The sequence below is a fragment of the Platichthys flesus genome, chromosome 7, assembly GCF_949316205.1.
Source record: "Platichthys flesus chromosome 7, fPlaFle2.1, whole genome shotgun sequence".
NCBI classification, from domain to species: domain Eukaryota; kingdom Metazoa; phylum Chordata; class Actinopteri; order Pleuronectiformes; family Pleuronectidae; genus Platichthys; species Platichthys flesus.
The window spans coordinates 16,703,977-16,727,852 of NC_084951.1; the positions used below are offsets into that span (position 1 = coordinate 16,703,977).

The 23,876-nt window shown below is 41.6% G+C and overlaps 1 protein-coding gene across 1 annotated transcript; it reads left to right on the forward strand.

Moving 5' to 3' along the window:
• Positions 1-3,256: 3,256 nt before the first annotated feature.
• On the forward strand, positions 3,257-22,452 carry LOC133956663 (rho-related GTP-binding protein RhoA-D). The gene is made up of 5 exons (XM_062391904.1): positions 3,257-3,396; positions 16,119-16,274; positions 19,122-19,242; positions 20,468-20,598; positions 20,698-22,452. The coding sequence occupies exons 2-5, from the start codon at positions 16,119-16,121 to the stop codon at positions 20,869-20,871; spliced, it is 582 nt and encodes a 193-aa protein (XP_062247888.1). The 5' UTR covers positions 3,257-3,396; the 3' UTR covers positions 20,872-22,452.
• Positions 22,453-23,876: the final 1,424 nt, after the last annotated feature.

The following is a 23,876-nucleotide window of genomic DNA, read 5'->3' on the forward strand; positions in this document are numbered from 1 at the left end:
CGATATGTATATATAGTCCCTGACGCTGTCAGAACACCAGAACACAAGATGAAGAAGGAGATGAATAGCTGCAAAAAGAAGGTGGAGGTTCTCCAGGAGGGAAATGCTGTTTTGAAGGAGATGTGGAAAGGGCTGACCAGTGAGAAAAACAAGCTTGAAGATGAGGTCCGACAAAAGGACAAACTCGTACAGATGGAGAGAAAGAGAAAACGCAAGTTCAAACCTACGCCTACATATGCCGGGGCACCCTCAGTGTGAAGGAGAAGGAGCTGAAGAGCTGTAAGGCCCAGTGTGGTGCACTGCAGGCAGGTCACCACCTGGAGCTGAGTCAGGTGGAAGAGACCTGCAGAAAGGAGCTGGAGGTTCTCCACAAGGAAAACGCTGCTCTGGACAAGACGGTGAACAGTCTTACTACAGTAAAAGCCAAGTGTGAAGATGAGGTCCAACAGAAGGACCAACTCATACAGATGGAGAAAGAGAAAACGCAAGCTCGACTCAACTACTTCGACTTCCTGAGCGCCCTCAGTGGGATTTGGGCTCAGAGGGTGGACTGATTCTGGCTGGGTAGGGCTGAGAGACGAGTGGGATCCTCTATGACTCATACGGGGGAGAAAGTACAGAACGAGACGTCACGAAAAACATATTTCTTAGAATGAACTGTGAGAAAAAGTCACAGAGCAACACACTTTAACATATGTCGACGCGTCGGCCTGGCCCGAATACAGACAAACACTAATTTCTACTGGGGACATGCACATGCTGCAGTGTGCACAGTGTTTGTTCTCTATTTTGAGTTGGAGTTTTGGTGAATTACTACAATAAAGCTCAACTGTGCCCTTTATTGTATACTCAGCTGTCATGATGAGAGAATACACTGGGATGATACAAGTCTTTTATTGGATTTATTTTTCGTTTCGGGAATGTGCTGAGGATACTGTGTATATGTAAAATATAACACTGGGAATGAGCCGTTTAAGTTTCCAGAATATGCAGATGTACATAGTGTCAAACTGCTGGTTTATACCGGGACAGTGATAGAGGGTTTGTTAAAGTCGTATGCAGGATTATGTTGTGTCTGCTTTTTTTCTCCAGTAAACATCCATCAGCCCCTCAGACTGTCTGCAGTAGTAGCATCACTGTTTTTGGGGCAGTGTCTCTGCACACGAGATCTTAATCTACACTCAGCAGGTTTTCACCATTGAAACAACCATAGCCCTAACTGTCCAAATTGCTGTCGAGGACGCAGAGTCCCAAACACAGTCATTCTGTTTGGAAACTTTTGGGTTCATTCTTTCAACAAGCACATCTTTGTTGTGACATATGTTTAACCCCATGAGAAAGAAAACCAACGCAGCAGAGATCTGCACTGCGGTCGAACCAGTCGCCTGTCGTTTCTCGAGTGCACCCTTGATTACACGTTTTCGGTATCGCTGCCCTGAGGTTTAGAGGAGCTGTTTTGTCCCTAAAATCTTTATTTAAAGAGCTCAGTTTGTTCAACATATAGAAAACCATACATGCCCCTGGTGATAGAGATACATAACAGTATTTAAACATAATTCATTATGAATAAATCCCCTCCACAGAACAAGAATGAGACTCTTCTGCTGTCTCCCATGAGGGAGGAGAATCTTTTTTGCCTGAGGTTCTTCATGAGACTTGTACTGTTGGACTTCTTAGAGTACAGGATGGCTTGACCGCAGTAGATTTGCCTTCTAGGAGGTTTCCTTTGGGTGCAACTTTCTGATTTGACATAATACAAACTGTGTTGCGATGATGGTGAGTTCTTACAATAGACCACTGTGGGTCCTTCACAGAAGCTGCAGCGTGTTTTTGTGCAGCACTTTAGGGGGAATGAACTTACAACCCTGCTGAGGAGATGGCATTTTAGAGAGCTCAAATCCCTGTTGTGTGATTTCCTGTTGCACTGTGGGAGAGAGGCACTCAGGTCAAAGTCATTTTCTGTGCACAACAACAACAAAGATAACTAAATGTTGATGATAATGAGTTCAAACTAAAGCAATAACAAAACCCCTGAATAACATTGAAAGTTAGTTTGTGAAGTAAGATAATTAAAAAAAACATTAGAACTACAGGCCATCCTCTTTAAATATAAATGACGTCATAATTTACCATCCGTAAGGGGGCGGGGACGTTTTAACGGTTGAGTCCTTTCAGCCAATGGCGTGCAGGTGCTGAATTCTCAAACTGCAGAGACACTATGCTGCGTTCACGTGCAGTCGTAAAGTCTCCAACTATAACTTGAGTGCTCCAAGTGAAGTGAGTGGTAGGCATCTGAGGCTTTGCTTTTGGAATACAGAGTTTCTGCTGAGCTCTTTAAGTTCAATTCACTTTCATTCTCAATATAAAAGTACCATTAAACACCTCGTTTGTGATAATATTGGTTAAAAAATATGTAAGATGGAAAAGTGACTTACAATATTTTGTCATGTATCTTATTTACCAATAATTCCCCTACTATTACAATAATTTCTTATATTATAATAAAGTAAATGAACATACTATATGGACCCTTAAACACCCTATATTGAATGGATGAGCTTCTCAGTTACTCTTATTAGCAGTAGTGAAAGTGTTTGCTACAGGTCTGATGGTATTGCCTAAAATTAAAAGATGAAAGACCTACTTTCTTATAAATCAACCACCTGAATGTAAATAAAACAATTAATGGCTGATATCCAGAGGAAAACTCTTATTATTAAATTGTTTTGCTTTGGTTCAAGTAGTGACAAATCAGATTCATTTTCTTCAAGATCCATGAGTTACTCTCTGAGAAAGTGAAAAATAGAAATACCTGCACCAAAATGCTATGTGTGCTTTCCTGAACCATCCAGCATGCCTACAGTTTCTTGGTGAACCGTACAGTCGTTGCAGGATCCTGTTGACTAACAGACACGGACAAAAAGCAAACCTCCTTGATGGAGATAATAATGATAATGATTGCAGTATCATTTCATCAAAGGTTCAATATTTAGACTATCAATACATAAGGAGGGACAATACACAATTGGTTTTAATGTTCTACCTCAGATTTACAAAACAAGTGTTTAACTTCAGGTTTAAAAACCACACCCTTTCCCTCTGTAGCCAAAAGTCTCTGTAGTCTTTCAGCTTAAAATAAATATGAACGTGACACTTATTATGACGATCATCGGCGTCCACTGATATGAAAAAATGTTTTTTCTCGCCCTGTCAATCAGAGCAGGAACCTCGGAGCAACGGGGGAATGTGAGAGTTCCCGAGGCCCCTTGAACGCCGCAGTCTGGGAGGAACCCGGTGCTGTGAGCGTCGGTTGGTTCTCACTCTGAAACTCAGCAGCTTCACGGGAGCAGGAAACACGGAGCCGCTTCGCATCTGAACGCTCGGTCCTGTAACAAGGTAAGAGGACGGTTTCCTCCTCAATCGATTCTGTCAAACTTCCGATCGGCGACCCGAGCCCGCGACGCGAGGTTGAGGTTTTAAAGTATTAAGTAATTAAGTATTAACAGCAGGACACGTCAACGAGCCCGGAGACCGGCGGCAGTATGGCGAGTTCAAACCTGTTACTTGTTCTAGAAGTTCGAAGTTTTCTTTAACCGACGTTTGTTGGTGAGAAACCTGAAGGAAGGAAAGAGCCTCACAACCCGGATTGTTCTTTACAACCCTTACCCTGACACACACACGTAGACACACACCCTGTGTCTCCCTATCACACACTAGATTAGGTCGTTTCATTAGCACGTCACTTGTGACCAGGCCGTGGAAACAGTTTCTCTTTTCCACTGGGAACCTGTTTGTCCGGTGAACAGGAGTCGGTTCGAGATGTTTTCCATCTGGACGTTAAAGGATTCGAAAGCCAAAAACAAATCAAACAAAATAAATCAAAACAACTTGTGTGTAGCCGAGTAGTGGAAGTAGAAGTAGTTCCTTCTTCTCTTGCGGTGTGTGCTGTCAGGAAGTGTGTGTCCTCCATGTTCTGGACTGAAGCAGCGTCAAAACCAGGTTTGTGTGACCCGAGGAAATTCCTCTGTGCGAGCCACCACACCCTTGTTGTGCTGGGCCCCGGCCGCTCGAGCTCAGACCCTCGTTCCTCTCAGCGAAGAATGCGACGCGAGGCCGAAGGGAAACCTGCGCACGTCGACTCCAAATCTGTGTTTTTGTGCCCACACGACGTCGCAGGGCAGACACACACACACACGCACACACACATACACACAACGGAGAATAACTCTTAAAAACGTCTTATATCCTGCTGATTTGTCTGTGTGTGTGTGTTTGCATTCTTGCAGGAAAAGTTGTCTTAATGTGTTGAGTGAATACACAATAACGGTAGTTGTGGCAATATCATTTTCATGAATAGCAACAAGACAGAAGTGTTTACCTCCTCAAACACAGTGAGGAGGTAAACACATGATTGATTTTAATCTTCTACCTCAGAATTGTAAATTGTTTTGCGGTTCAATCTTAGAATCACAACCTTCGCTCAGGAGCACAAATCAGCCTCTTTAATCTTGAAATAAATAGTTATGTGACGTTTATTCTGATGATTATCTATATCAACCTCTTATCTTGACAACAAACAGCACAGTGATGCAGCGTTGCCTCGCAGCAAGAAGGTTCCCTGGTTCAAATCCCGGTTTGGCTCCCTCCGTGTTTGTGTGGGTTGTTTACGGGTACCCTGACTTTCTCCCACGGTTCAAAGACAGGCAGATTGCAGCTATGTCCACCAGAGACTTTAAAGAAATGTGATTGGTTGGTTTTCTTTACACTGGCCCTGTGACACACTGGTGACCTGTCCAGAGTGAACTCTGCCTCTCGTCTCATATCGGTCCAGCCCAGCGTGACTCATTATAGAAAATGAGTGTTTGCATAATGACAGCATTGCTCAGCAGCACAACCAGGAGACACTACAAGTCTCAGCGGTTTGCAGGTAGTGGACAGAAGTGAAAGTGATACCTGGTGTGGCATACGTATGTATCAGTGGCAGTGCAGTGGAAAGAAATGATGTGGAAATTCCCAAACCCAGACAAATGAAAGTGTCAAAATGAAAGTATCTGTGTTTTATACAAGTGAGTGTTAGTTTTGTTTTTCTACCAGCACTCTGTCAGGGACTAAAGATCTGGCACATTTACATGTTGGACTACTGGACTTTATATAAAGATAAACTGCACATCGTGGGTTGTATATATTGAGATAATGAAAAGAGACTAAAAGAAAACTAGCTGACAAAGAGGAATCTTCCCTAAAACATAATTCGCTAAGTAGAATATCTCTCGTCGAAAAGATTGAATCGTTTTAACAAGGTTTCCTGACTATGTGATTCATAAACAACACATTAAATGAGTTTGTATTGTAATACACTATCACTAATGTAACAATAGTGTAGCACTTAAAATAATTGATGTCAGAAAATTGAGTAAAATGTTCCATGTTTTCTCCGACCAACAGTCTAAAAAGACTATATTCAGTTTACAGATTCAAATCTAAACTCCATTGGTTTTCACTCAGCCTGTAGTTGAATGAATCAATAACTTTACTTACATCATGGTTTAGTGAGATGAAATTACCAAACAACTACACATCTATTAGGTATCATAGCTTCAATTTTACTCAGAGTAGGATGCTATACTTAGAGGAGTCGCTTGTTTAGGCCGTCATCTACTGAACTGATGACATGTGGCAGGAGAGGGGTGAGACCTGTTAAACAATTTCCTGGTGACACACTGAACGTGGCATTTAAAGGACAGGTTCACATTTCTTCAACAGAAGTTATCCACTGCTGCACAAAGAATGGAGACAAAAAAACTGTTCTTGCGCTTTGTAAAAATACATTTTTGAGTTCTGAGTCTTAGTGATGGTCTTTTTTTTATGATGAAATTGGGATTGTAACACAAAGTGGAAGCTAAAAGTGGCTAAAGAGTATCAGAAGTTTAAAGTTTACGGGATCTCATTGCTACCATGAGTCATTGTAGTTTTAATTGAAAAAGTCATTTAATATTCTCTAATAGTTGTCGGGAAAACCTTAGATGAAAATGGGCACGCAGGATGTGCCAGTATTGATGTTATGGCAGCGTCTCTTCCATCTCTTGCGTATTAGCTCTTTTACTTTCTTCTGGCTGTATTGAGGTCACCTCGGAGGGCAGATGAATAGCTCAGCACAAAAGCCTTCATGGAAAGCCATTATAGATCAGGAGCTCCGAATATGCCAGGATCGCCAGAGGCCACTTCACCCTGATGTTGTGCCTCACATCGTCCCTCTTGACATGCTCCACAACACTCGCCTACTACGAGTGTTTGACTTCTTGCCGGTTCTTGCCTAAGGAAGTCCTCGTGTACAAACCAACATGGATGGACAGAAGAGGCATTGTTTGGGAGTTTTTTTCCATCCTCAGCTCTGAGTCATGTTCGCAGCTGCTGGGTCGTGCATTGTTAGGCTAGAGGTGTTCAAACACAATGCTCACTGGCATCCTGTCTCAGTTTAGTCTTTCCATCAGCGGTTGTTTCCAAGGAGGGCCTGCGTCACTCTGAAAACTAATGACTGCACTTTCTTTAACACAGAGCAAAGGAAAATGCTGATTTTAGCCTCGTTACTGTTTTCTAGTCATGTGAGGGAGGCTGACAAACACGTCTGCATGGAGAACAGGCTGTGGGGTGTATCATTCAAAGGCAGCTGGTGAACTCGAACATCCTCAGAGGAATAAAACAAATCTGTGGGAGAATTTTCTGTGTGAATGTCAGTGCTTGCTGTTACAGGAACTCCCTTAAAGGACAATAATCTGATTCTTATCTTTACCGCACATGTCGGTAAACTGAAGATCTTTGGATTCTATGACTTTTGGACAGACAATGATAAATAGAGTGTAGTTACATAGAGCTTTTCTAGTCATATCACACATTTTTTTCTATGACACGCCCTACTTTCACTGCTTGTACAGCCATCACGGCCCATGGGTGGCTCAGTATCTTGCTCAAGGACAGGTCAGCAATTAGACTAGAGGAGCTAGGGATCAAACCATTGGCGTTGTGGGTAGTGGACGACCCATTTTACCTCCCAAGACAAAACAGGACATTTTTAAGTCACCATCGTCTGTTTTTAGCAAATCATTTGGCAAATTAATTGATAATGACTAAGTCCCGGATATATATTTTAACAGGAAATTCTGTCATTGGAGATCATGATTAAATCATTTTCAAAACAGTAATCATCAATCTAGTGGATTCTGTCTTATTTGAATCTCTGAAGTCACCGTTAAAATAATTAAGAATTAAATGATAAAGGGATTTGAAAAGATTTAGATTCAATACTAAACAGGATTTCGATTAAAATGCTGTTGATCCTCATCCCCAAGCATCAGAACGCTTGACATCTTGTATCTGTGAGGCACAGATGGACTGGAGGACGAGAGGAACAGTGTTGGTGTTCGGGTCTGTAAGTCATCCATCTCGCCTTCATGTGTGTGTGTGTCAGCCTGGGATTTCATTTGTGCTGTGCACGTGAGTTGGCGAAGAGGAATGCAGCAGCACCCAAAGGATACGCAGCATTAGCTCCCTGATGGTGATGTCACACTGCAACACAGGGAGGGAGGGAGCGAAGGAAGGAAGGAAGGAAGGGATGAGAGGAGGAATGAGAGAGAAGAACAGACTGAAGGAGGATGGGTTAGAGAGAAAGAGTAACAAACAGGAGGATCACATCAGCTGCTTCAGCTGAGGGTGTGTGCATATGCAAACTTTATAATTTTGTAACAGCAGACTGGGCTAAAGCTTTGATATATATTCATCATTTCTAAACATATCCTGATCAGCTCAGTTCCCAAGTCACCCCATGACTAATTCTTCCATTCATTTATTTCATACTCATGGAATATTTATCAAAGAGGACAGTTGAGTTTTTAAAAGTGTCTTCATATTGTTGCTTGTGCTCTAGTTATGACCACCACACTTCTCTTTCTTTCTCTCCTTCCCTCCGTCTTTCCGACCTCTCTCTTCGCACTGCAGGCGGAGGCTCGGAGGCGGATGAAGGGATAATTCTGTGTGATATTTCTCTCTTTCGTCCTCTCCCTCGCTCTGAGCTGAGCTGTGATAAATTGGGCTGGGGGAGTCTCAATGGCTCAGTCCTATTTTGAGCTCCAGCGAGGTTCTCTGACTTTAGCTGCCTCCCTGGCCTGGATCCGGAGCAGCCACTTCTGCTCTCAAGTTTATTTCAACCTTTACAAGTTTGACCTTGGCTTCAACTCCTCTGCAGAATGTCTCCCTTAACGCCTCAGGCAAAAGCTGCTTCTCCATTTCCGGTGTTTGATACATTAAGTTTAGAGTTAAACCCTAATTGTCAACAAAACATTAGCCGATGAGCAGAATCAAAGACCCCCTTCAAACTTTGTATTTCTATTTGAATAAGTATATTAACAAATAAAAAGAAGAAGTAATCCAAGATTGTAATGGTTTATATATTCCTGTCATTCCTCAACATGGCGTATTATTTGAACCATGTATTTTGGAGAACGCCACGTGAAGCTCCTTTTCTTACTTTTCTTTCACACATCTCCCATTGTCTCTTTTTGAGAGTCGGAATGCTAATTCACAGATTCGAGTGGCTGAATGGAGTCACATTAGATGATTTACAAACCATTCTATTGGTCTGTGATTGGTCTAAGTTTCCCGGGCCACTAAACCAGTGCCCTAAAGGCTACAAAATCTGCACTGGTTAAAAAAGAAACGCTCTGTCAAAACCCGACAATTCTCAATAATCAGCTGCAGGTCAGGATCCGGAGATCGGCCCTCCTATGTGACCTCTGGCTCTATATGCTCTATTTGCCTAATACACGTTGACGTCTTTTGAAGAGTCTCTTTGCTGGTTGTATCGACACATTCTGAATCATTGCAGCGTGTCATGTACATGTGCCTGCTCGTTCTGTTCATTTCTGTAATGTATCACAGTGTCGACATAACATTCTTTCTCAGCACTGTAACTCAAATCATTTTCTGATGCCCCTCCAAAGATATATCCATTTTCAAACCAGTTGAATAACGTCTCACACTCATCTCTGGCTGTGGGCAGCCCTGGTTGATAATATATGTTTTAAACTCTCTCTACTGTATAGATCCATAGTGCACACTTAGTCTTAAGTAGGTGTACATTAAAATTGTATAAAGCAGTGCGTGTTACAAGTTAAGCACAGCCTGCGCCTCCTTAAATGGTTTCTTTAAAAGAGGAACTTCACTGACTTTTACACACCAGCGTCCCTCCCCAGGTTTTACTGCAGCATGTGTCGAGCAAGTTGTCTAAGATCTTCTGTGTTAAAGAAATTTCCTCAAGCCCTATACTGAGGCAGCGTCAGTCAGAGATGAACACTACACATTTGAAAATGAGAGAAAACAGTGTAGCCTTCTCCTTATCTCTGCTTGAGAGCAGCTATTTGAGACTGCATTAGCTTCTATGAGCATAATAACACTGCACCTGACAGTCTGACTGAACTGTTAGAAGGAGAGTTGTGTTGTGGGTAACGTAGGCACAAGGAAGAAGAGTGTGGCAGGAGCAGAATGCTAAATCAGAATTGTTTTGTAGGGCTTCAACTAACAATTACTGTCATTAAATGTCAATCTGCCTATTTTCTAGATAAACAGAGAATGTTCCAAAGGCTCAAGTGGTCGTGTTTTGACTGACAGACCTTCACGTTTCATCTAAAACCTTTTCAACTCAATACAGGAAAACTAAGATTCAGCAAATCTCAGAGTCTTTACGAGTCATTTTCTGTTGTTCGAGCTGTTTTGAATATTTTTGTGGCAGGAAGGGTTGGCCAGGATTTGGACAGTGGGGGGGAGGGATTTTGTGTGTTTAGAGGAAAGGGGTGAGGGGGTTTGAAAGTGCGTGAGACATTCCTCACTGCTTATGTCAGACAGGGTTGTGTGTGAGCATTCAGTGACCCGTTGTTAATCACCATGTGGAATGCATTTTGCTGCTTCGAACAATAAGTGTGTCAATACGAATACTCTGCTGACACTTGGTCAATATTTGTGATCAAACGTCACCAGTTAATGAGCAGTTAGTTTATGTTTAACAGGGTTTGTCCCAGCTGAGATGCCTGTGTGGTTTGTCTAGGTGAAAAGCATTTATCATCATGTGTTTAGATGTACGGTCGCCGGTGTTGAAAGATGCGTGTGTGTCATTCTCTCCTCCCCGCTCACTCTCTCAGGGGTTTTTACGTAGAGGACTATGTAGTGAGCTCATCTGCAAAATGAAAAAATATGTTTGGATACTATATGAGTCATCACGTCTGCTGTTGATTACATCATTGCTGTCACATAAATGTACCTACACCAGTGTCAATAATTAAATAAATACATATAATACTGATAACATTTTCACAAATAATTAGATATAAGATATTTTGTCTGCTACATAGTACAACTCTTAAAAATATTTAAAAAAAGGCGTTTCTGTCTGTAACCTTAATTCTCCCCCTCCGTCTTATTCTAGTCTAGCTCATTTTTTTTTCTTTTCTCTTAGCTGTAATATAGATCTTCGGTTTTACCATTTGATTGTGTTTATTTTACATGCCATCAAAACGCCTTTTAAGTTTTTAATAAAAATTGAATGGGAAATGAAAATTTACAATTTCCATTCTCCTCTGGTGCTCTCCCCTCTAGTCTGTCTGCCAACTTGTGTCGAGTTAATTGCATGATGGTGTTTTGATCGTCATCTGTATGCTGCTTTTCAGGATGCACTGTGGGATTCCACTTTAAACCGTATGTGAATGTGCACTAAACATTCTGAAACTACAAAGCTGCAAAACTGTGACTCATTTTAAAGGTGATGATTTTCTGATGGATGACCCCTGTGTGACCCCTTTGTTGGCACCTCTTCCTTATTGCCAGACGTGTTTCATTCAGAATAATGAAGGAACTGAAGTTGAACTATGTCAACATCACTCTTGTTGGTGTTGACTTAAGTTCAACACAACACTCATGACTTAAGACAAGTGATGATTGTTATGTTTTTAATGAATGCTGTGAAATTTAGGTCAGTATGTGATTTTTATTTTATTATTTGGGAATGTCAAAGTGCTTATCAATATAATCTCATTTTAATTAGTGAATCTTGTAGATTGACTGTTTGGTTATCTGTTTTTTATCTTTTGAACTTGATTGCATTCCGACTTTGGATTTGTCTGATATCAAAGTAATAATATCACTTTGAGTTCCTTCTGTCAAATTAGAACATTCTGGACGTGGTACTGAGTAGGGCTGAACGATTAATTGCATTTGCGATAAAATCGCGATTTGATAAAACGCGATTTTCTAATCGCCGCGTGCGAAAGAGAGTAGGGCACTGGGCTGCTGTCCTCACCCGCAGCAAGAGTGCCGCGGGACCACAAAACTCCTCTGATCCAGAAGATAGCGAAGCAAGCCTGCATCACCTACAGGGTTCTAAAGTCTTCGGCCGACGTGGCGGACTCACAGAGCGAGCTCATGCCGCTGCTGACCGCGGTGCGGCGGACCTGAAAAGCACACCGTGCTCCGGGGCTCCAGAGCCCCCCGGTCACCTACATGCACATCTGCGAGATGGTGGTGTTCAGAATGGGGGTGTTTCTGCTGAGGCCCGGCGCCTCCACACCGCTGCACGACCACCCGGACATGAACGGGTATCTACGGAGATGCTGATCCGCAAGGTGCATCCAGCTGGCCCGCCGCATCCGCGGACACAGAGCTTAAACTGCTGCTGCTCCACTGACTATAACAACGCCGCTTTCCAACAAAATGAATTCAATGTGGAAGTAATCCAAGTATTCAGAATACGTTACTCAAATTGGTTGGGCATGTATTCTGTAACGGAATACGTTTTCAAACTTCCCAACACTGGAAATGTTACTGACTTGGGAGCAGTAAGACACCTACAATAAAAAAAGAATGTGCAATCCTTGTGTTTATACTTACAATGACTTTAATTAAATTACTTAAATGCACACTGATTTGTTTTTCTTCTTGCTGTAATGAGCAGTTAAATAAAAATGTGGGAAAGAATATTGTACAGTAAATGTATCTAATATTGTGTTGGACATATTTAAATCATTAATTATGTTTTTTTTGGGAGAAAAAAATTGCATATTAAATCGCAATCACAATTTTGGGGGGAAAAATCGCAATTAGATTATTTCCCCAAATCGTTCAGCCCTAGTACTGAGGTAAAAACACAGGGATGTACTATATGATTTAGTTTGAATGGGACTGGTGCAGGCCTGCATGACGTTAATTAATCGTTTTAGGGTTTGTACATATTTGTAAAATAACCTGAGTTTGCGGATACATGTGTTTGAATCTACTTGATACAATAGGAAGGGAAAGACGTCTCATTCTTTATCTTATCGCCTGGAGGTCAGAGTTGTTCTGTGCTATTGCTGCCCCCCACCTCGTCTAATGAAACACACTGGCTAATGTGTTACTACTGACGGTGTGCCTCAAACCCTGTCAGGGAGAAGTGAGCATCTGCCTGCTTGTGCCAGGAATGAGAACTTTGTACTTTGTCACACACACGGACAAACATTACACAAGAAGGATCGATCGTACTGAGACACGTGTGAACGTTCAAAGTGCTGCACACTAATACAACCTGTCTCTGTGTGTGCGCGCATGGGACGTTGTGGGGACATTCATTCTTTATATTCTGAGTGGTACAATTTTAATTCTACTCACGGTTGGTAATCTTCATTTTATTTATTTATGAGTGTATTTTAACAGTTTTTTTTGCTCTTCAAATTATTTCTCCCAAATGTCGACAGAAGCCTACTTACCACAACATAAATCCAGGGCACGCTTAATTATAGATTTGCAACACAAAGAAGAGTGTTACAATACCACAGCAAATAGCAGAGCAATGAATGCTTTCAGACAGGCAGTGAACTCCGCAGATCCTCTGTATTTTCTCCAGAGGAGGTGCATGTGAGTACACAAACGTCCAAGTTAGAGGCTCAACATTATCTTCGGACTTACTCCGCCTGACCTCCTAGTTCAAAGTCTGTCGACTTTCAGAGGCATCTGATGTGTGAACACAGCAGGTGATCCCCCGCTGGAGTCACTGCGAGCAAGTGATGATGCTTCTAACATGCAACAGACTCAAGAATGAAAAGAAAAGCTAAAAGAAACCAATATCTCCTGGTGAAAAAGTATTGTCATACCCGTAGAAGACACTGCTGAAGATTTCTAAAGAGTTTGTGTCGAAAAGAGGCAACAACGGCATCTGTGTGTTGTCAAGAAAGTCGCATGAACTCTGCCATGCAATTGATACATCACTTCCTGCCTCTGCCTCTGCCTGCTGCACCCAGCTGCTCCACATCCTCCTGAATAATGCGTTTGATGTTGCTGTTGTGAAAGCGTCTCTACTGAGAACCTCCCGCTTTGTTGTGCCTGTGTAAAAAACAAACAGGTATTCATGTCTGAAAACAGCTTAAGTGATATAACATTTTAATTGTATCGTAGTCACAGTAACTTGAAGGCCATGAGTCAGAGGGCGTATTGACTTAAAATATTAACACAAGATAGTTTAACCTCAGTATAACCTGTGTGTCTGCTCTCATGAATCCTCACTCACACTGTATCTGTCCTTCAGCTAATGTGTTTGTTAGTTTTCTGACTTGAGGAAAAAGAGGAGCAGGGGCTTGTTGTGTTCTTGGGTTGAAGAAATTCAAAACTTCTCACATATACACTGCCTAGTACTTTTTAGTTACACCTAAACGTTGAGTCTGGAGACACCATGGAGACGAAATAAATGAAGGGCTGAGGCTTCTTCTTTTACATCGACATGGTTTGGTCATGAAAGTCTCAGGCTTAAAACCGATGTATAAATGAGGCAGGTTAGATTGGTTATAACATTATAAAGGTACTAGACATGATGTATTAGTTTGAGTAAATATTTTACAAACTTATTTTATATGACTATTGCTTTAGTGTTGAAGTGAATAGTGTCGTACTCATGCCACATTTAATGCAACTGAACATCACAAGCTGCCTTATAGAGTCCTTGGTCTTGTCCTTGTACTGACACAAAGACACACACATACACACAGAGACATTAATGCAAAGGAAACGGGCCATTATTCCCACTATGCACCATGTGTTGCTACTGTCACAGTGGGCATCAAGCTGTGAGTGCAATAACCTGCATTATTTCATCATGGTACAAAATCTGCAGGACTACTCCCATTTTCTGGAGCTTTTTGGGGCTGCGCCATAGCTACCAGTCGTGTGTGCGTGTTAGTGTGCGTGCGTGCGTGCGTGCATGTGTGTATTCCCTCTGGCACTGACAGTATGATGTATGGAGTAACAGCAGCCTGCTATCACAGAGAACAGGTGGCTCTCAGAGACAAACTCACAACACACTGGCCTGATTTAATGTGTTGGAGAAAAAGCAAACTGAACAATCGTCTTTTCATTGTTGTGTTGAAAACGGTAGCTGCTGCAGTGAGTGAAGGTAAATCACCGGCAGCCGCACAAGCAGAGAGAATCAAATGAAGGCTCATAGATCCACATTTCATTCTTTAACGCACAGGGACACCTGGGTCTTAGGAGTTATCACTGTTGTCTCTTTTAACAAAGCTGGACAAAGTACTGTGTAATTCATCCTTCAGACTCTCCCTAAATACAGCATTTTTGTTCAGAGTAGACAAATCACCAGGAGCCTGAGAGAATAATTTGACTTTCTGTGATGATTTTATTGGACGAAACAAATGTTTACACACACAAATACTCAAAAATGACTTTTGGGGATATCAGTCACGTATAGACTTGTTGACCTTTACTTATTACTCTAATTATACAATCATACTTTCTTAAATTTTGATCATTACTCAACAGGAAAAATAATTTCCCTTAATGTCTCCTCAAAACCACATTAACTGGATTATTGGCCACTTTTGTGCAGGAGAAAAAAAAAGCTATGAAAACACTTACTTACTAAATAAATGTTAAAATGGGTTTAGCTTATTCTCTTCCTGATTAATTATACACATCTAACCAAAACAGAACATAAGCCTTCATTTTGATTAGCTCCTGCCCGGTTGGCGATTACACATCTGATGTTTCCCTTGTTTTTTACTTGTTTTTGGTCTCCACCATCTGCTGAGGAGAATCAGACTCCACAACATGATCCACTATGTTCACCAGCTACAATAGATGCTGATGTTGCTAAGCTGGTACTGTTCAGTTGGGGGTTCAGAGCGTTTTCCTGAAAGCGACTACCCTTCTGAAAATGATGTCATGTGGAAACGAGCAAGTGGAAACAGTTCAATCATGGGCCCAAAAACCAAGCAGAGATGCTATGAGGCTGAGAGGAGCTGCAGTCATGTGGTCATGGTTTCTTTGATGATTCCTTTATCGGTAGAAATGGTCATAAATAGCCAGTCTTAATACAAAGATATAGATTTTAGCCACTTTAAATAATAATTTTTACATTTCTGCATATGTGGATGTGATTGAAGATGTTTAGATCTTTGGGGATAGAAGGCCTGTGGTCCAGGTAGTCTGAGTTCTGTGGAGGCTGATGGCAGGCGGCCAGGACATTGTCTCATCACCTACTGCCTTCTCTCCATTATTGTCTGCTTGTGGGAGATCGATATGTGGCAGGACCACACTTCTCTGGCAAGCTGCCTTTCACTCATATATATATATTTATTTATTTATTTATATTACAGGAATACAAGCAAAGAGAAAGGGAGACAAATGTGTGTATTACAGAGGTGTCAGACAAACCCAGTCAGAGCAATAAATCACATTGCAACATGGGTGGATAAGAGACACGTTAAGGATTGTTTTTGATGTGATGGTGTGACCGAGGCCACGCGTGTGCAGCAGCGTGTTGAGCACTGAGCTCGCTCCTCCTGTTCCCTTCCCTCCGACTGTGTTTCCAGACCAGCTCGACTGTTTTTCACCTCTCACTCAGGATGTAGCCCAGGAAAGGGAAGAGGGTGCGGCTCAAAAACAGACTGTGACCATCTCTTCTTTTTTTTCTTCCCTAGTTTTCAAGGTTTCTAGTTTGGGTTTTTTCCTTACCTCCCTCCTATGTTTGAAAAGACGATTTGTTCATCCTCATGCACACAGACATATTAACTAATTAAAATGTTTTCTGTTTGTAGATGGCAGCCATCAGGAAGAAGTTGGTGATAGTGGGGGATGGTGCCTGTGGTAAGACCTGTCTTCTCATCGTCTTCAGCAAGGACCAGTTCCCAGAGGTGTACGTCCCCACTGTGTTTGAGAACTACATCGCTGACATTGAAGTGGATGGCAAGCAGGTACTTGATATTTCAATTTATACTTATTTGTTGTGGTGCGATCTGAAGAATCTGTAATGGTGGTAGTTAACTGAATACGTTTACTGAAGCACATAAACTTGCACTGTCCTTGAGTGTATTTATTTGAACTGATGCTCTTCTGTCTTCCATACATTTTTCTCTTCTCGATCTAATAAATAAAGCTGTGTCTGATTGGTGCCTCTCCCATTTCAGATGTCTTGTGATTTTAACAGATCCGCCCTCTAAATTTCTCAAGATTATTGAATTTAACTATTTGAGGCCCAAACAGTTCAAATCATCCAGCAATTCACAAAAAGCAAACATTAGAGAAAAGTGTGATCGAAAATAACATAAATCGGTTTATCTTTTTTCTCCTTGTTTTCTCGCCCATTAATCCTCTCACGAACTAACATGTTTATTTTTTTTACCTTTTGAAAGAAGTTAAAAGAATAATGTCATATAATAAAAGAACAGTGTCAGGAGATATTTCACTCCTTGTAACAGAGTATTTTTAACATCATTATATTTGTACTTAAGGATCTGTGCTCCTCTTCCTCTACTGATATGAAGAGTTACTCCTCAGAACAGAGGAACTGATTCATGTGACGCACCAAAACGGCTGCTGAAGTATTAAAATGTGACCCTGTTGGCTCTGTTGTTTGAGAACCACGTGCCGTCAAGACTGACGTGGACAAGTGTTCATTGTTAATAAATCCTTGGTTCAGCTCATTGTTAATAAAGCAGCAGAGCTCCCGCCAACAACAGGAAAAGGATCCTGTGCTGTGTGGGAACCCCCCTCCTCATACATCATGACTAATGTCCCATTTCCTGTTCCTGTTTCCTGAGCTGCATAATCTGGTATCAGCCAGCTGGGCTGCTGGGCTGTTTAATTTGACTGGATTCCAAACCTCTCAGCTGTGGTAACCAGTTTTCAACAGTGTCACTGGTCAACTCACAGCTGACCCTTACGTCATCTGTCTTAGGTCATGTTCAGTTGGAGTTATAGTAAGGGCTGTGCAACATGACCAGGAATTATATCACGATAAAACTGTTCATATCAATTGATATTGATACTTATCACAATAAATGTCACATTAGTATTTCTTATGTTTATAGGCAGATAATGACAAACAATCGGAGGTGGATCAATGTTTTGTATCTCCTCATTGCGATCAAACACTTCAAAGCACTATATTGACATATATTGATCTTTATTTATATTTATATTGATCTAAATATTATTGTGAAATTGTTTTATTGCCCAGCCCTTAGTTACAAAGACCTGAGGACAAAGTACTGAGAAGTCCACACAGGAAGCTAAGTGATAAAAGTGCAGATGCTGCTGACTCCTGAGAGACACCTAGTGGTTAAAGAACTGAAAAGCAGCACAGCTGAAGTTGGTCATGGTGTTGCTCACCTTCCCACACAGAAGATGTGGTTCGGCTCACTGCCTCATATACGGTGGAAAATGTCCTCCCTGTGTTAGGCTGTAAGTCAGATGGTGCCGTGGTTTGCCAGTCTCGCCAATATAAGTAGCTCGTCAGCCAACATGCAGAACTTGGCCAGACACGAGAATAGTGAGACGTCAGAAGAGCCCAGATGAACTGCTAACATACTGGAGCTGCTCTCTGGGGGACGATTAAGACGGTTTATTTTCCCATTTCTCAGCAGCAGCAGGCACAGTTTTCCAGCTGTGATGGTAATGCAGGGAGGGTACTGGAGAATTAAATCAGCAGAGCGCAGGAGGATAAGACGGGTCTAAGATTACAGTTAAAGCCGAGACACCGCTGTCAATTTGTTGAGATATGTGCATTAAAAAAATGTATACATGCATTAAAATGATATTTCTTGGCCACTGTGCATCAGATGTGCCTACATGGTGCTTTGTGGTTTCATTGCGGCAACTTGCTGAGCTGCAGCAAATGTTTTTTCTTCTGTTTGGCATTGTTTAATGTGGAGCAGGTCAGGCTCTGTGGGACTGCTAACAGTTTGATTAACAGCCCAACAGAAGCTGTGGGAGCCATGTTTACCTCTAGGGAGTTAAGTTTAAAGCTTGATGGAGAAAACAACAGTTTCCAATCCTCGCTTTCTTTTGACTTTCCAGTTTATCTGCCTCTTGGCGATGGCAATTTTATTTATATAGCACATTTCATTCGAAGAATCTCTATGTGCTTCACGCTGGGAGAGACAAAAAATTGTAAATATACATATAAACTGATGTAAAGGTTTATTTTATATTAACCATATTCTGTTTTTGTTGCTGTCAAAGTGTCAGCACATTACCTTGTATTGATAATGTGACTGAATTTATTAGAGCTTGACTAATATGGATTTGTCTTGGCTAACACTGATATTAGAGAGTACAAAAATTCTGTTATGGATCAATTTCATTTCTTTGTCATCAGGCTTTGATAACGACGGCTTAGGAATCATTGCCAAAAATGTTGCAGCTTGATATTTCACATTTTGACGCTTTGTTATAATTAACTATGAATGAAAAGAAAAGAAAACAAGAGAACCAAACAAAACGTTTATGTTAAATATGAACATGTATTGGACACATTTATTGCAATGTTAACATTGGATTGATTATTAACATAAACAAATTATAGTAATTACAAACTACAAATTTCACGACAGCCAAAGCCTTATTCTGAATCATTTAGTCTGCAAAACAGAAGTTTTCATACTGGCACTCAGAAGTATATTGTAACGCATGTCTCTTAAACGCTCATACTAGCTGATTTTTTACCTGGTAACTGATAAATCTGGTGTTTCCAGAGATGCTGCTCTGTCCCAGCCCCCTCTTATATCAGGTGTCTGGTTGTTTCTCCTCTTCTCTCTCAGGTGGAGTTAGCGTTGTGGGATACAGCAGGTCAGGAAGACTACGACCGACTGAGGCCTCTCTCCTACCCGGACACAGACGTTATCCTCATGTGCTTCTCCATAGACAGCCCCGACAGTTTAGGTAAGGCGGGTTACATGCAGTGACACATCACAGTAATAATGATACGCACAACTCAACTCTACTTCATGAGAAGTGGAAGCATTTGCTGATATCACAAAGCAGAACCTGGGATCATGACTCATGTGGGTAAACTTGATTAATACCGATGAAAGTCATAAATACAGATCATCCAAAGAAACTAAATGTGTAGTAGCAGCTTCCTATATTAACTCGCAGCATAACATTTTTCAAGCATTTTAAATGACGAGCATGAGATGAGGCTCATGTACGAATAAATCCACAAAATGCAATGAGACAGAGTATCAGAAATCAGATAATGAATGGTTTGGAAAATCCTCCCATTCTTTTATTTATGTTCGTACAGAAGTACTTTTAACTTCAACAAGTCCTTCACTAAATCATTTAATATTCGACCGCTAGGAGAAGTGATCTGTGCAGGAAGTCACTCTCTTTAGGTTTTTTCCTTCTTCTAACTTCTGTTAAATTCAGTTTCCTGTTTTTCAGGGACATCATGAACGCACTGATCTAAACTGTGGGAAAAAAACTGCTTATTCAAATGGTGTTTCTTCATGTGTGTGATTAAATTATTGGTTTTGTAATCAACCCAGCTGCCGCCAACCTCACAAACATTACAGGGACTTGAGTCTATGCTTCCCGTTCTGGTTTAGTAATTAGAGTCCGTAAATAAGTTAATTTCACACGTCATCGATGACTGTTAACCCTGCTACGGGGCTCTGAATAAATCATCTCCAATCAAGTAAAAATAATATTTTCAAACCCGTGTGCTGCTGATTCTCAATCTGTCCATCCATCAATACATCTTTAATAGAGACTCTAAAGTTTACATGCAGCTGTTCTCAAAACAGAGACGAATATAACGCAGCTGCTCAGCAAGCTCCATATTTTACAGGACTTTTTTGGAGGCTTGGATCAGAGTACTGTTTGCCCGAATCAATCCGATGAATACATTTTCCTGGTTTTCTCCCACAGTGTTTTGTTATGGGCAGGGCCACAGATGGTATTCCTACGTTATCACGACATAACATCTCTTTCCAGTGAAAACAGCTCTGGGTTTTTGGCTCGCAGACCTCGCAGGGGTTGGTGACCTCTCGATGTTTATGTCTGTGCAGTCACAAGGGAAATGACACAGCTCTCCTTCAAACTGTGTCCTTGTAAGGAAAGAGTCGACTCCGCAGTGACTGGTTGTTTTTCATTTTTTCAATAGAGAACATTCCGGAGAAATGGACACCTGAAGTTAAACACTTTTGTCCCAACGTCCCGATCATCCTTGTGGGCAACAAGAAAGACCTGAGGAATGATGAACACACACGCCGGGAGCTGGCCAAGATGAAACAGGTGTGTGTGTGTGTGGGTCTCTGTTTATATTGGTTTCCTTTGCTAAATGTCCGCACACTGAGGTGAATTTAACCCACCCTCTTAACGTTGAACCTCCAGGAGCCGGTCAAATCTGAAGAGGGCAGAGACATGGCCAACCGCATCAGTGCCTTCGGCTACCTGGAGTGCTCCGCCAAGACCAAGGACGGCGTGCGGGAGGTGTTTGAGATGGCCACCAGAGCGGCGCTGCAGGTCCGCAAGCGCAAGAAGAGGGGCGGCTGCCAGCTACTGTGAAGAGGAGGAGTTTGTTGGCCAATCAGCACCTGAACCCAACACAGCAAAGTTAATGAAACCTTAAATCAATGGCTTCCGTGGACTCTACTTAACATCACAGTCACAGGCGAATATGAAAGACTGACACACCTGTTTAAAAGCAAATCAGCTTTTTCTTTTGTTCATTTTTTAAAAACAACTTCCTCCGCTACTCACCTGCTCTCAGTTTCTGTTGTGTTTGTCGTTTTCCTCCACCAGCCTGTTTGTGAGAGGGAGCTGCCTCCTCCTCCCGTATGTATGATTGTATGTTTGTATTTAAATGTGCATATACTTTACAAATACATCAGCCTCTGTGTATTGATTGTTTACAGAGAAGCGTCCTGCAGCTCACGTGTTCGCGACTCGTTCTCTCACGGCTGCAAGTAGCAGACAGTTTTAGTTTTGCTTTAATAGGGCAGAACTCCCACTTCTCTTGACCCTGCATAAACCACTCTGTCACCTCATATACAACAGCTTCTGTCATGATTCTTCATCTTCGTGGTTCCACTATTCCTTTTACACCCTGAAAGTCCCATTCCAACAAGTGCTGTGTCAGCAGATCTCGGTTTTCCCAGCTCCGAACGTATAAAACTAAATTTAGAGCAGGTTCACTACTGCATTAATCACCAACTGAAATGTTGGTGGTGACGGCACCTTGGTCTGTCACTATCTTCCGTGGCGACAGCTTAAATTGGCACTGGAGACATTGGTGCATTGTCATGGACACAATACTCTCAGTCACGTTCTCGCTTGCCCGGACAGACACGACACCCAAACAGTCTCTGTATCATAGTTTCAGATCCAGAACACATTCATGATGCATCACTGTGTTCAGGAGTGCTTGCACACTGCAAACAAAATACAAATCTGATAAATCACAGCTTATGAATCTTTTCTGTGCCCAAAAATTATGTGGAAAAATCCTTTTATTTAACACTACAGAAATATTCCTCAAAATGAGATTGGACAAATAAAGTTATACACATTTGCAGCACGCAACATGTTCCCCTTGTTTTGTCCTTAAAGATCATTAAACCATTAATAACACAGTGTGTATATTTGGGCTTTAAGTTGAAATTTGAAATCAAAGTTTGATATTTAACAAACAAATCCTTGATTTGAACAGGAAATTGCAACTGAATTGAGATGAAAGTGAGCAACAAGTAAGTCAATGACCATTAGTGCATTTAAAGGTAAGCGACATAATCATTTAAACCACCATCTCAATACAGGAAGCCCTATGATGCAGTTAGAATGAACCTGTAGGACATGTTGTTTTCACTGTTCTCCTTATTCCACATCTCTTCCTGCCCAGAAAAGACCCTTAACACACACCAGGAGATACAGCTACGATCCAGCTTTCTTTTATCCAGTTCTTTCAGATCCATAGTTGCAGGCTCAGGCTAATTCCTGGACAGTGCCTCTGTGTCTACTGTCAAACGCCACAGTTCAAGAGAGAATGTAGATTGAGATGCCACTTCACCAACACGAGTGGGATGTGTTGAATGACTGGATGAGACAAACATGTCAATAAAGTATTTTTGAAATACTATGTAACCTTCACTGATTGACTTGCAAATGCTTTTAGATTCATAACTGGATACTGGTGCCCAATATGTCCAAAAGCAAACTGAGTTAAAAGGGTGTACAGGTGAAGTTATGTTACTGTCCAATTATTGAAAATGTATTATTCAAGAACACCACAAAATATAACATTGTGATGTTTTCCTGTGTTCCTGGAAGGAAATGGACAGCATTCTTCTCCATTTCCAAGTGTCATTATTACTGTTTAACAGAAGAACCAACACACTAGGATCAGCTAAATCTTCTGGTGCTTTGGTTTGAGTCAGTTGTAGAAGAGAAGTTTGGAAACTAGTGAGCTGTTTAGCTTTTTTAATTTAGAAAACATCAGACAGTAAAACAAAAGGACTGATCCAACTGGACAATATTAAAGGAAAGTGAAGAAAAGCGGCGACGACGGGTAAAAGAAAAAAAAAATTCACGAATTAAGTGAAGCACTATGCTGAACAAAGTACAAAATGAATCCCTACAAGAAGCAGAGCTGGAAGTTTGATCTCTCTTTCTGTTCACAGATTGTTAGTCATCATTACACACAGTTTTGTGTGTGTCTGCACATGGTTGTAGAGTGAATTCTTTTATTACCTTCAGTGCGTTTGTGTCCCTAAATGTGTGGTCTTTTCCAACATCTTCCAGAGCCTCATGGGGTTTCTTCACCTATATGAGAAACAAAAAAAACAACAGCTTCAGGTTCACACGAAATTAAAGCTTTCTACCTTCTAAAACCCCTTTTATCTTGTTTGTTGAAATCTTCTCCATTTCCTGATCATTCCCCATCAATGAATAAAGCCCTTTTGAAAAAGAAAAAAATACACGTTTGTGGCTGCCTGCACACCCCCTCAATGCACATGACCGGAGTCTTCAGCAGAGGGAGACAAACACTGCTGAAGCAGAGGTGATGATCAGGAGTTGGCAGGAGACTCCGACTTCTAGCAGTTGTCAGTCACTGCACTTTCATGTGTTTTGGGGGCCTCATTTAGATAAGATGGCCCCACCTGCTCCTTTCAGACATGCACTGAAGTCTGGATAAATCCAGATACTATCCAGATGAGCCCACGTGAGGACACAGCAGGATTCACCGCGAGCGAGTGGCTTCGTTTCTAACATGTGACAGACACAAAAGTGAAAAAACAGGAAGAATACTAAGGTGTCAGGACGAAAGCAAGGAGCCTTAACATACACACAACAAAGTGAAAAGTCTAAACCCTCCTGTAGGGGGCGATGATAATTCCGATTCCTTTGGGCCGAGTTATGTTGTGAGTCTGCAGCAGCTTATTCACAAAGCCTTTCAGCACCGCCATCCGTATTGATGAATGAAGGACCCCCCCCCCCCCCCCCCCCCCCCAATTTGTTCCTGGCGGGACAAATCTTTCACAAAATTATTCTTGCGAAAGAATAATCTCCACTGC

Excerpts from the sequence above, each read along its gene's own strand:
- LOC133956663 (XM_062391904.1), top strand. The coding sequence starts at position 16,119 with ATGGCAGCCATCAGGAAGAAGTTGGTGATAGTGGGGGATGGTGCCTGT. Across the intron at positions 16,275-19,121 it reads TTGAAGTGGATGGCAAGCAG|GTGGAGTTAGCGTTGTGGGA; the intron begins GTACTTGATATT and ends CTTCTCTCTCAG. Across the intron at positions 20,599-20,697 it reads AGCTGGCCAAGATGAAACAG|GAGCCGGTCAAATCTGAAGA; the intron begins GTGTGTGTGTGT and ends TTGAACCTCCAG.